Source organism: Protomyctophum parallelum, assembly GCF_964188405.1.
Source record: "Protomyctophum parallelum genome assembly, chromosome: 15".
Taxonomy (NCBI): domain Eukaryota; kingdom Metazoa; phylum Chordata; class Actinopteri; order Myctophiformes; family Myctophidae; genus Protomyctophum; species Protomyctophum parallelum.
Window position 1 is genome coordinate 44,308,603 of NC_139710.1, and position 14,021 is coordinate 44,322,623.

At 39.8% G+C, this 14,021-nt stretch overlaps 2 protein-coding genes across 4 annotated transcripts in view; one reads left to right on the top strand and one right to left on the bottom strand.

Annotated features, from left to right (window-relative positions):
- Positions 1-440: 440 nt before the first annotated feature.
- On the bottom strand, positions 441-8,416 carry stx2b (syntaxin 2b). The gene is made up of 10 exons (XM_083783249.1): positions 8,316-8,416; positions 8,031-8,150; positions 7,840-7,939; positions 6,710-6,784; positions 6,558-6,631; positions 5,818-5,926; positions 3,185-3,258; positions 2,663-2,800; positions 2,170-2,280; positions 441-1,899 (listed from the first exon to the last, which is right to left on the bottom strand). The coding sequence occupies exons 1-10, from the start codon at positions 8,349-8,351 to the stop codon at positions 1,804-1,806; spliced, it is 933 nt and encodes a 310-aa protein (XP_083639375.1). The 5' UTR covers positions 8,352-8,416; the 3' UTR covers positions 441-1,803.
- A 1,444-nt stretch (positions 8,417-9,860) lies between these two features.
- adgrd1 (adhesion G protein-coupled receptor D1) overlaps positions 9,861-14,021 on the top strand; it is a 42,298-nt gene continuing 38,137 nt past the window's right edge. For 2 of the 3 annotated variants that reach the window (XM_083784794.1, XM_083784795.1), the window contains exons 1-6: positions 9,861-10,165; positions 10,273-10,312; positions 10,743-10,859; positions 11,711-11,803; positions 12,436-12,558; positions 12,752-12,928. In XM_083784794.1, coding sequence (XP_083640920.1) covers positions 10,112-10,165; positions 10,273-10,312; positions 10,743-10,859; positions 11,711-11,803; positions 12,436-12,558; positions 12,752-12,928 — 604 coding nt within the window. In that variant the 5' untranslated portion in view covers positions 9,861-10,111. The remainder of the gene's footprint in view (positions 10,166-10,272; positions 10,313-10,742; positions 10,860-11,710; positions 11,804-12,435; positions 12,559-12,751; positions 12,929-14,021) is intronic. The other variant, XM_083784796.1, reaches the window with a different exon arrangement.

Consider the following 14,021-nt stretch of genomic DNA (forward strand, 5'->3'; position numbering starts at 1 on the left):
TAAAGCTCTGTTGTGCTTTTGTGTAGGCCTACCCATACACAAATATGGACTATTAGAGATTTGCACATTTCCTCCAAATTAGTTAGTCATTATGAGAGAAGGAGGCACTGGAGCAGCTCAGACAATTTAGGCCCTTACTTTATTAACAGGGTACAGGTAAAAAGCGACGTTTCGATGTTTCAGTTACCTGTACATCTTCCTCAGGTCATTGTGTGTGTGTGTGTGTGTGTGTGTGTGTGTGTGTGTGTGTGTGTGTGTGTGTGTGTGTGTGTGTGTGTGTGTGTGTGTGTGTGTGTGTGTGTGTGTGTGTGTGTGTGTGTGTGTGTGTGTGTGTGTGTGTGTGTGTGTGTAAAATCTATGACTGCCTTTTTCATAACATGGTAATTTTACTTCATTATAAAATACAGTATATCTTACAAATAAATTAAAAGATGGTGAATTATATCAAAATAACAATGTGTGCACTTGAAATAATAGCCTATTGTACTGTAACATTTTACACAGCCAATATTCCAGTCAATAAACCACAAATAAATACAGTAACATAAATTGAGGTTACATATGAAATATTCAAAAGGCACTTTTAGGGTGAAGAGCAAACGGGTCAAAATTTATTTTGTAATTGTACCAGTATTGAATCAAGCGATGATTGCCATTTGATTGATCTGTAATTCTTTCAACTCTAGAGATGTGGTCACAATTTTATCTTATTGTGAATGGTGCAGGTGGATACACATTTATGAAATTTGAATTTGAAAACCTTTCGAGAAAACACCCTAGCTTGGTATGCCTTTATAAGTTTATATTTACCTGACATACATTTAATATACAGTACACATACATAGGTCAATGCAAAATTACCGATTTGGGTAGATAATACATATGCTAAGAGGTAGCCCCTTTTGGAATCCTTGTTTATCTATTCAGTATTTGGGACTTACCGACGTCCCATATACAAAAAAGGTAAATAAGGGTCCCGAAAGAGGGCAGTTTAAATTCTTCTTTCATGGAATGTTTGCAGAGTGGCTACCAATAGTTACAAAGGAGAACAGACAAAAGGGAAGAATTGTACTGTTTGTTTTGTTGTTCACTTTGTAAAACAAAGCCAATATGAAATGTGTGTGCGACTGTGCGTGTGTATATTATAAGATCAGGGATGAGCAGACGATAAGATTTCCTTATGTTATGCATTGTCCAACAATATTGGTGCATCCCACTTAACTGTTGGCAAATACACTCTCAAGAACATTCTCCAACTGGCCTGTTTTAGGAACAGGTAACATCTCTTAAAGTAGTATAGAAAAACACTGCATTCTGAGGTCTGATATCAGTCACTGGTATAAAGGTAGATCAGGTTATTCACATCATACTTACTCTCTGCAGTAGTCAAAAGAGATCCCGGAAGAAGATTGTTGCTGGATGTGTGCTTAACAAAAAAGGTACAGCAGACAGTTCTCAAGTCTGGAACTGATTGAATCCATCACAGTAGATTCCTACTAATATGATGAGTACAAGGAGACTTGCTGCCCCACACATGGCAAGGTAAATTATTTTCTGTTGGAGGGTGAACATGGGGAGATAAGTCAACATTGTGTCTGTTACAATCTTTATGTACAGTAGGCCTTGCTGGGTACACTCGCAACTGGCATATTTACCACAGGAAAATCTTTGAAAATATACCGCAAGTGGATTAGTGCAGTGTTGAATGAATTAATCGATAAATTAATGTTGTACCCAAGAAAAGAGGCAATGTGAATGTCAGCTTGTCATTACCGTAACTCAGGCAGTAGGTCAGAGCGGTACTCATACAGGGGGTTTTCTTAGTCCAACAGACAGGCCAACAATTAGTGCAATGACAGCAAGCAGGATCAACAGAGCAAAGGCAATGATAATGTACATCTGCCAAGTAAATAAAAGTCATTAATTACACACCTTAGCCTAAAAATAGGACTGTCCTACAGATCCAACAATGTGAATATAGAAACAGAAACCAACTATAAAGACTGCTGACACTTTAACAAATCTACAAAATAATGATAATTAATTAGCTATTGTAACTTAAGTAGACTATTTCATTTGGCAAAAGATAAATTCTTTGTCATACAATGCAGGGTATATAAGTACCAGAAAAGGCAAGTGTGTGACCGTTGGTTAGGAAAGAGCACATACCCTGCGGGATTTCTTCTGGTATCGCACTGCTTTTTTCGTCTCTTCTTTTGCACGCCCAATATATTCAGCTGCATTGGAGATGTTATTTTCAATGTTATTGACCATATCCCCCTGTAGGGCGGATAAAGGTTAGTAAAATTGTTAAGACTGTGTCAATAGTTTATATACGTTATTGGGACGTTACTCTCTTTGGAGAAGAGATAAACGAAGAACATAAAATGAAATACATGTTGACAGACATGGTATTGGTACAGGGATAACAGGACACAAAAGGCAGTGCTACAGAGGACATTGCAAGACATAACTAGAAAACAGTAGTTGCTACAGTATATGCTTCACTATTACATAAGACAGAGCAAGTAATGACCTATGGTAATGACATACTTAATTATGATTAACTAATGATTATGCTTATATTAAATCACAATGTTTAAAGGTAATATTATGAAGGAAATTGAAGCTCTTTTACATCAACATCGCTCTTATCCATTACCTGAGTCTCTACCAGCATTGCCATATCCATGAACATAGCATGGAGTTCTCTGATGCTGCACTCCAAGCGAATTATATCCTGGTGCCGGGATTCAATCTCATTCAATGCCTGCCGTGTGATCTGAGAATCAGAAATTATCTGAAGAGAGGGAACAAAGACACAATGTGGACTATTTATAGAATGTCAGAATCATAATCGGAAGAATCTAACAGGTTTATTTGCCACTCATACATACTGTAAGTACAAGAAGTGAAATGGCATTTTGAGACCAACGTCTTGTCCACATCATGGAATCAGACACTGTACAGGCAGCTGATTCTGTAGTTCTAAATTATCTAATCATTTTCTGTGTGGCCCAGACTCACATTGAGGTTATTTCACACATCCCCACCAGATGGAGCTAGTTGTATAATGTATACCTTTCAATATTGACACGAACAGCCCAAATGGGGTCTGAAAATGTTCTCTAAAACTAATTCTAACTCTAACTTGTATTCTCTTAACTTGCATTAAGAACCTTACATCCGATACGAATATTGATGGGTTGCCACTTTCCAGCATATCCTCCAGCTCTTCGTTGGTGGTCATTCTTCCAGCTGAAATAAAAATCAATAGCCATGATGAATGCAAAAGCTAAGAGCGCCACAAGAAGTGGATCATACACAATCCCCTGTCATATTGTATTTGAAAGACAACATAATGGTAAATGGTGCATTTATATAGCGCTTTTATCCAAAGCGCTTTACATAGACATTACATTCACTCATTCACACACATTCATACACCGATGGCGGTGGAAACCATGCAAGGCACCAACCTGCACATAGGGAGCAACCAGGGGTTCAGAGTCAAGGACACCTCGACACTAACTCTGGGGGAGCCTGGGATCAAACTGGGAACCTCACGGTTTTGCCATTAGTCCGAAACCTCATTGTTGTGAAGCACCGTTGGTCCGATGGCCCATAATTCCGAAGTATAGATAGTCTGAAATCTTCTAAATCATTGATCCGACGATGTCAATAAGCGCTCTCCGTGGTGCTGAAATGCCGCACAAATAGTTCCCCTATGTATTGAATGTGGAGCTCAAGCAATGTTCAAATGCAAAACAGATAAAGAATTATTGTGAGGTATACCATATATTTCCAAATAATGCCCTGTGCTGCGCCAAATATTTGCAGATGGGTTCTTAGACTGTAATTAAAATAACATTCAATACATATAGGGGAAATATAATATTTATTTGTTATATGTGAAAAAAAGGAAAATGGAATGCACACGCAAATGCCAAAGCAAATTCCCATGTGTTTTAGACAATGGCAAATAAAGGAATCTGAATCTTTGTGGAATTTCAGCACCATGGAGAGCGCTCATTGACATCGTTGGATCAATGAACCTTCGGAACAAAGAGATCTCGGAATATCGATACTTCGGAATTACGGTGTTTCGGAACAAGGAGGTTTCGGACTAATGGGCGGCCCCCGATTTGGCACTGTGATCATCTTGTGATGTCTTATTGAATGGTATTTAATGCAAGCTGTATTAATTAGTGTCTATTTGGGAATTATTTTCAAGTCTTTAACTCCTGGCTGTAACCCTTTGGAAAGTAACACGTACAGACTTGTCAGCTGAGTCAGTCACAGAGCCTAGTTTTCTTGTCTCTTTAGGTTAATTAATGTGTTTAATGGGTAATGGTTTTGTTTGTGAAGATTGTGACTAATAATGACGAAAGATTACTTAGTTTAGAGAATAAAATGACACCTACAGAAACAGCTGGTTAAACTATAAACAGAAAACCGTTCTCCCTCACTGTCATCCAACACTTACACTGTCATCCAAGTCGTACAACAAACTCCCCAGAGAGACAGGTTTCTGTGACACAGGCAATGGCATGTCCTCAGAGAGAGACATGCCCAAACAAAACCCTGTTATTACATCAATAACAGCCTGCGATCAAGCAGAAAGTGTAGCGCTAGTTAAGTGGTGTTAATGAATGAGTTCACTGATAGACCAAACACATTCAGACACGGGTATATCAGATCGGGTGCCTGCATCAAAGGTGTAGGTGAACTAGTGTTACACAGGCCTCGGAGCCCTCTGCTCGTTGCCAAGACAACACACAAACACAGCTAGGCGTCTCTTGTGTCAGTTCTTTCGTCTGCAGTGCATAGCAAAATGGCAAAGACTCCTTAATGCGAACCGAGGGGATTTGTCCTATTCTCGCCCTCCACTACTGTCATTACCCATATGTAGATAACATACATGATGCATGTGTGTCGTAGAATTTATTCTAGTCAGAAGGATTACCAGCACTCATTGAAATGTCACTGGAAATTATGAAGTTGTAAATGAATAAATAAAAACGTGCTTCTTCAAAGCGTGCTGAAACTGCTGTTTATTTGTTTGCTAATTGTCCATTTAATAAAAGTACCTGAAGGATATTTCTGTGAGTGCTGGTAATCTTTATGCAGATAAAATAACTTTTAGACCACGCACCTGGTAAGATATTACTGGAAGAAGTTTGAGTAGTGCTCGCATCCTTGTAAATTGTATAATTTATTGTCCTTAGCTCACCTGTATAATTGCTACCTCAAGCATTTCAAGGATTTGGTAGTCAAAACTACTGCCAAACACAATTCAAGGAGGCTATCACAGTAGTTTAAAAAGCATATTGGAGAATTTATATATATATATATAAAAAAGGGCCAGTGGAGACTAGCGTGGGGATGTGATATAAGTATATCTACTTTACTTTGGAGTAAACAAGACTCTTATTAGAACTTAATGTGCCAAAACTCCTTGCCAGTGACTATACATCAACAGATTTAGTGTCCAGAAGAGCCGAGTGGAGAACTCTAGGAGGGTTATAGGATATATTTCAGTGTCGGGTGAATTAAAGGTAATGTCTGTATTTATACATGTATGTAATCTGAAACTTTATTATGTCACCATCAAAAGCCAGTTATAACCCGGCATTGATACATATCTTAATTATGTCACCATCAATAACTACCAAGCATACATGTGCATTCGTACCAGCACGACCACAATACTTGCGCGCTCTGCTTGCACAAGTAAAGAGATGGATCAAAGAGAACATTTTTTTAATAAGGATGTTGCCTGTCTGGCTGTTGTTCATCATTTCATCTGTCACTCACTTATCTCCAGCTGCCTCTGGATCCTTCCTTTGCTTCTTTCCCGAAAGGACACTTGAGTTTCATTGTATTGCGTCATGACCTCCACAAACTTCCTGGATAGCACTGTGTGCTGGAGAGGGTGAACATGTTAGGACAGAGGAGGGGTTTCTGCTTCAAAGGCTCTCTCACAATGTACAATCTTAATATTTAATAACCCACAATGTAACACAATGTTGCAATAAATAACGATAGAACAGCTTCAGTTATACAGACCCCTGTGGCCTACAAAAAGGCTGGGAATTTCTAAACATTGGCAAGGCGCTAAATCTTTGGCTGTGGCTGGTGGGTTTAGCATATTGCCAAACATCATTATCCATCTGGCTGAGATATGGGGATGTGGCAGCATTTACCAGCTACTGGGCATTGTGTAAAAAAGTAGTTTTTTGCTCTTTTTTTTCTTTCTTTCCTGCAACCTAAGCAAAACCAAAAAGAATCCATGATCAATCAACTTGTGATGTTGGTGACTCGGCTATATGGAACCTGGAGAAAGATTGTACTGTAGGCTTTTTAATGGCACCTCTGTAAAGTACAAACATGAAGAATGAGCAGGACGTGTGATGTCTTGACTTGCATTGTTTTAAACCTATATCAAATAACTTATTTTCTGCAAAGCAAAAAGAACACAATATCCCGTTTCACTCTTGGTGTCTGCTGCTACCTAAAATCTGGACAAAATGCAGAATCATGGATGGTGTCCTGACCTGTGTTTTCTGGATTCGGAAGTCAACTGAGGTTCTGTTAGCAATGTCATCCATGGGCAAGCTTTGTTCCATAGCTTTAAGGAGAACACAGCCATCATTGTATATACAGTATTAAAAACAAAACAGCAATATTTTATTATGGTTAAACTTACATTTTAACTTAACTCGCACAATGTTGGCAGTGCCTTTGATGTTGTTAGTTAATGTATTGAGTTCATCCTTTGTTCCTAAATTTAAGAGGGGAAAAAACAAGACAAAATAAATGGGTGTTTGAAATATGTTTTCCTTTTGAAGAGACATTATATGCATCAATTCAATGCAGCTCTCCTTAACGTAAATATTAGAAACGGTATTCGTTTATGTGCAACTGCCCAGTACAACTGCCCAGTGGCAATATTTCCCAATGCAGAAAACTAAACGCAGGCCTGTTGTATTCCATGGTGACCAGTGCAACGTCACAGATGCTTTAAAAGTCACCAAACACATGTGTCTGGTTCACACTTCCTGTAACGTGTTGTTGTAGGCCAGATAAACACAACATGTGTGTCATAGTATTGTGGTCACATTAATGATGGTGTGGGACATTAAACTGAAGTGTCTTTGTCTTTGGCAGGGTCCCGATGGGGTCCACTCCTCAGGCCTGTGACTACCAACAAGGCCAGTGATTGACTCTCACAGCTGAAACAACAAGCCTCCACGAGCTTGATTCTAAGCAAGAAGGACAACAACCAGCATATAAAAATACTGCATGTCAGACAGTCCCCCTGGATGCTTAACTGTTCCTTGAAGGATTGGTAAAGAGTCTGCCCCTTGAATAACCTGTGAGGAAGTAGCACTGTTTCCTATTTCCTAAATACCAGCTAGCTAGCCAGCCATTCATTAATTTACAATGAAAGAGTAAAGGCAATGCATATAAAGGAAGTGAGACACTTTATTTGTTCTTTCTGTGTGAGCATTTCCGATGTAGGACCAAAAACGTCAATCAAGTCCACAATCACAGGGATTCAGGGAATCACAAAAGGGACACCACAAATCACGTTCAATCCAGATTTGGCACGAACAAGGGTTTCATTCTATCGCTATGCCACCAAAATGTGGAATGCCCTTACCAACAGCCATAAAGAAGTGTGAATTCCTACTCTCTTTCAAAACTGCTCTAAGGTGGCTGAGATTCGGAACTGGCCCCAATAAAAAGTCAAAACAACTGAGTATAACCTTATTGTTGTTGTTATTTATGTTGCTGCCTAGGTGCGAACAGACTTCTTGATGGTAGAAAACTTACTGTCATCCGGATTGGGTGCTGACAGGATCATGCTATGGACCTTCCTCACCTCTTCCACCTGGTAATAGATCTTATCAATGAGCCCCCTGACTTCATCCACCTATAGTTCAAACAAACGATCACTTAAATGATTGCATAAGTAATCATACACAACATTTTCGAACCATGATGGAATAAAGTAGGCTACTCACCTTTCTGAAAAAACACTCCATGAAGCATTCTGAGACATCATCCCCGAACGGGTTTGTACTGTTCTGTGCTTCGAACGGGTTTGTACTGTTCTGTGCTTGTAAGAACGGGTTTGTATTGTTCTGTTCAAGTAAAATGTGGAATCCGTATGAGATGTTTTGTGTTTGAAGTTGAACAATAACAACACATATAGGCCTAACCCCGTCCATATTACCAACAGTGGTCATACACTAAAGTAAACCAAGTGGTCATACATATTGCTTATCCAATCGATGAGTTGTACTTACAGCAGTTACTGTTAATTCTCCAAGACGATCCTTCATCACAGCGTCTTTAACCTTGTTATTCTACACCCGTTGGGTCATTCTGTAGCCTACTCCGCCTGACCGTACACATATTTAACTATTATCTTATCTACGGAATAAGCAGTTCTATTTCTATGCTATTTCCTACAAACAGCATATACCACCACCGCTCGGCAAACCGCTACACTTTCTCTCCAGCATGCGCGCACATGCAGGCGCCATCTGAGGAGCCCATTATCTCTCTGTGCGCGCGTACACAAAGTCACAAACAAGTCAGAATCTCAATCTAATGCCAATTAAATTGATCTGGTTAATTCTCTTTTATTTTCGAGCGATAGCACACGACATGAAACTAACTTAATTTTGTGGCACTGCCACTGGGCCACTGGCAGTTTGCCAGTTACACGAGAAGGGCTGCTGAGCTGATCAATAAGTCATAAGCGTAGGAAGCCGTTGCTCTCCCCAGGTCCGTTGCTCTCCCCAGGTTGGCGGAGGGTGTGTAGAGCCCAGGATCACATTAGATAATTGACACGGGTGAAAAATGGGTTACAAAATCGTGGGATAAAAATTATGAATAAAGAATAAGTCATAAGCAGCTCTACATACAAAGGTCATACAAAGAATTGACCACAGAGTGGCGCTGTTTACTTTAATTTGTAAATTGACGCCACACTGAGTAGGGTAGTAGTGGAGAAGCGTGGAGCAAAGTTCCTATGGCAAAGTTCCTACTGACGATTCACAGGCACGCGCAGGGATGCCCTTCTGTAAAATTAGCTCACTCTCTCTTCACTCTCTGAGTCGCACGTACCTAGCCCCGTTTGGAACCTCACTCTCAAGTCTCGCGGCTCTCGCCTGGGTTCTGGACTGGGCTAGTTTAGGCCTATTTCTCAGGTAGGCCTAGAGCAGGCTATAATAGGCCTACAAAATATATTACAAGTGAAGGGAGATCCGAAATATATTAGGCTAGGCTAAGGCTGTCTATCTAGGCCTAACATTTGGCTGTATCATACAACCGGTAACAGACAGTAACACACAACCAAGCACCACAAGGCCTATTGGCTATCGGTATTGGTATCACTGGTCAGCGGCGCATATATCTCTATAAAGGTTCCCACACACCGAGCGCGTTTTTCGGATTTTTAGCGGCGTTTCTCCATCGGTTTTCCGAAATACGCGTCCAGTGTGCAACCACCTTTAAATCAGTGATCATGACAGTGTGAACCGTTGCTCCGTATGTTGACCTGGCTGTTTTTACCAGTCGGGGAGTTTTGTGTCATATTAGCTGTTAATTTACCGAGTTTCAGTCATATTCCACTCAATCCACTGCAGTGGTGTGGTGGCTGGCTGGTTATATCTGCGCCGCGCAATCTCCAATTACGCACAAGTAATGCCCTTTACGCACGCATTGATGAACGCCCCTCCTCGGATGATCCAAAAATGACATCACGTTTTGAATTCCCACGTCCAATCGAACAACCAATACGCCTCCGCGGAGACTTTCTCCGCTCGTTGCAAATTCAAGACACAGACTCGGAGCAAACTCCAAGAAACAAGCAGGCTAAAGGCTGACACACTTCTAAATGGATGCGTATTTTGGACTATAGCTCGTATCAGTGGAGTTACTATTATATATACACATTTTCATATCTGAGCTATGGACTAATCAGGATTTTTGGCACATTTTTGGAATAATGCGCGACTGGATTTATCACTATTTGGGAATTTAACAAGTTCTCTTGTAAACTCCTTTATGGTAGATTTCGGTTTTTCTTGTCGCAATGGAACTTTCATTTCAAATCCACTTTTTAATAGCCATCGTTTCATGTATTAAGGTAGGACCATTACTACAATATTTATTTTAATATGTAACTTGAACTTTATTCATACTGATACAGCAGTTTTATATTAGCCTATATGTGTACATTTTACTACTTTACAGGTTCATGGCCAAGTGCCGGTACATCCATCAAAACATCCAGGTAATAACAAAAGTCAAATAATGGTCTCACTCTCACCCTTTACTGACTAATTGTTTGATTTTATAGACTATATGTCACAGCATACTGTTTTAAGTGATCTAATTTACATGCCAGAATGTGCTCCACAAACATTCTTGGAGGAAATACATGGCTCAGCTAATGTTAGATTTGAGGAGTCATAAAGAACAGCAGTTAATTTGTTCATCCCAGAAAAACATAATGTGTATACAGTAAAAAAGTCTCAGTGTTATTTTAACTCTAAAAATGGATCCATCATCCATGAACCCATTTAGATCAATTTGAGCACTTTCAGAATTAAAATAGAGGATTTTACTGTGCGTGATTGGGCTTGATTAGGGGGGAAAGTCCCTTTTTTTTATATAGCCTTAGCCTACTTGATATATGATTACCCGTAAACCTCCAAATCCAGGCCTGCAGGTGTTGGCAACGGCGGCACACTACTGGCCCCTGGACGCGGTGGAAGGGATCCATGAGCTGGGGGACCGGATTGGAAACAAACCAGGTCATGTTAACGGAAGTAATATAAGTATGTGCATATATATTTTACTTCTATGTGCCCACTTCCCAGGGTGCAGGCGATCTATTCAAATCAGTCTATTCTCTCTATTCACTGTCTGCATGGTATACACACTATACAGCATTTCTGTCAAAAACCACACATTTCTCTTCTAAAGCCACAGAGGTTGTTGCTTGTAAAGGTGCTGCTGTGTTCAAAGCGTGTTACATACTGTAGGATCATCGTTTCATTATCTAATCCCATCTGCAATATAAGTATGAATAATTGGTTGTAGTGCTGTATTATTTACAGCACAAGCACATATCTCTTAATCCAGTGCAGTAAAGCAGGAATACTGCGCTGAGCTTTGCTCAAATGTGACGAAAAAGGCTCATAAAAGTAGGATAAAGAGCTCAGAAACAGATCACGACTGGACTAGCCAATGCAGATCCTCCAGGTCCAGTTTGGAGTTTCTGCGGGTGAGCGAGCACTATATAGGCCCATCAGAATCAGAAAAATGTATTGTGATTGTGAAAATGTTATATTGATATTTACTTAAAAAGTTACCTGTAGTAAAGTCCTTTCAGTATAATATGTTGTGACTTTGAGGAGGGATCGGGTATAGACTTCAGAGTGATGCTTGGAGAAGATCCTCCTGTGATCCACTCTGAGCCTATAGTACATATCTGCAGGTGAACGGGCTGCACCTCCTTGAGCACAGCCAACTTGCACGGGGCTCAGCATCACTCTCTCTCTCATACCTGTGCACCATGTTCCTCCTGTGTCTCTCACTGCTCTCTCACCGTTCCTCTGTTTTTGTGTCCATGCAGTTTGTGTGTGAATCATCACTATTTCTCTCCTTTTGTCCTCTGTTTGTCCAGAATCTCTCAGAATCCACAACCACACTGTGCTCCCCTCCTCCCATAACTCTTCCTATGTGTATACCAATGACACTAACATTTCTGCAACTGTAGGTGAGGATCACTCCTGCTCACTGAAATTAATGTTTGCACTGTCATCCACTGTCCCGTCTTGTCTCTGTGCCCACACAAGCAGCACGCTACAGGTGATGTGACTGTGTCATACACATTTTCTTTTCTTTTCTTTTCTTTTGCAACACATGAGGCATCAATAATGTGTAAGGGGGGGAGAAAGGCCAAAGTCACATGAGTTCTACTGTATCACAAGTTACAAATTTCAACACACACACAGTTTTCAACGGTTTCTAGCGAAAGTAGCAGTGAGTAATCTCATGTGATCGCGGTGAAACAAAGTAACAAATATTTCGTATGGTTCATGGCTTCATGCTATCGTGCTTAATCATGCTTGGCCTTTCAATCTGGATTCAGAATAGTGCTATTTGTTAGTTTTAGGCAAGCCAGCTGTACCACACAGTAACACATTTAATCCGCTGTTGAATGTCTGTCATTAAATGGCTGACAAGAAATATATGAAAACCTCAAGTTCAAAATTTCAAAGCTAATTTGGAAGATTGGATACCTTAATATAGAAAAACTTTATAACTATTATTATTATCATTATTATTATTATTACCCTTATTATTATTAGTATTATTATTTAACCTTCACCTTTGATTTTCCTGTAGACATTGTTGAGGGAATGGTCAACAAGGGCATCTTTCTGAATGGAGATAATGGTGGAACATTTCTGGACTTTGGAAGCTACCAGAACTCTTGTATTAGTGATCCAACTTTGTGTGGCCCTGAGGGTGAGAGCGACTTTTGATTGATACATTTCTGGTGTCACCTATTATAGACAAATAACTGGTTATATATACTATCTATACAGTACACACTACACATGTACAGTACAGCTGGGAAAGTAGATACTTTCACATACTTAATACAGATATTACAGTATATCTCTGATGTGTCTTGTAATTGTTTGTGTTCATTTCGCAGGGATCACATTCTCCTTCTTTTGGAAAAACCAGGAGGCACAGTCCCGTTTTGCTTTTGCCTCTGGTGGGAAGGTTATGTCCAATGGTTTCTCAGTTTTTGCCAATCCCTTTGGGGGATATGTGGAGTTCTACACTAGACGTGACAACAAGAGATGGAAGGCCAACATCAGCATTCCAGGTACTGCAAATAAGCATGCATGCTGTTGTGTTTCACAATTCCTTTGTGAGATTCCTGTACTATGTATCCATAAGGAATGTATTTTGGAAGATTTCGAATTTCCAACCATGTTAAGTTATGTAATTACATTTATGTTTTGGCTGATTATAACCAGATGTAGCCAAGAACAGCTGAAAGGCGGAAAGAAAACATTTCATGAATGTCTCTCTGTCTCTCTCTCTCTCTCTCTCTCTCTCTCTCTCTCTCTCTCTCTCCCTCTCCCTGTCGCAAAACATGTAATTATCATGGATATGTGTCACATTTGCCATCTTGACTGTGACACTCTAATGTAATCCAGCTGTGGTCATTTGTAAAAGACAAAAATCTAGCAGCAATGAGAGACAGTACACTACAGTAATAATATTTTACATGGTTCAGTTTAGGTATTAAGCATAACATCGGCATTTTAATAAGGCAAAATGGTTCCTTCACTCCCTTAGCCAAGAAAGATCTGATTAGCTGTTTTGAAAGAAAACACATACAGACAGTATGAAACTCCTCCGCAAGTTAAAATCTGAGGCTTTTTCTTTTTTACCAGTCAGCATTGCAATAAAGAAAAAAAGACAACATTCTCAAATGACTTCTGTCATTTTGTTTTTGTTACAATTACCCAAGGTTGCGCTTGAGAGGCGTCATAACTCAAAGGCCGCTTTTCTTTGTGCCTTCAGTTACAAATCATCAAACGTCATCTGTTTCTCATCCAGCGTATCATGTTGAAATTTCACAATATAAGCCTAACATTGTTAGCTTTCTGGGTTCTTACAAGTTAGGGAAGAGTATTACTTGATGGCTTATGGAAGTTTGCACACTAGGCCAGGTCTCAAGGTACCCCAGAGGCATGCAATTGTCAGCAGGGTGTATTAAACATTGTTGTCTCTTTCACCGTTCATTGAAACATCTCTTTAAATGAAATAGTTAAATGGAGAGTTAAGACGTGTGAATATAGGGTGGTCTGCTGTCGCACATATGGTTTGTGTTTATGCCTGCCATTGTTTTGTCTGTTCTGCGCCGTAGGCTGGATTATTTTCACACAGTGAATGTATTGTCTGTTGGG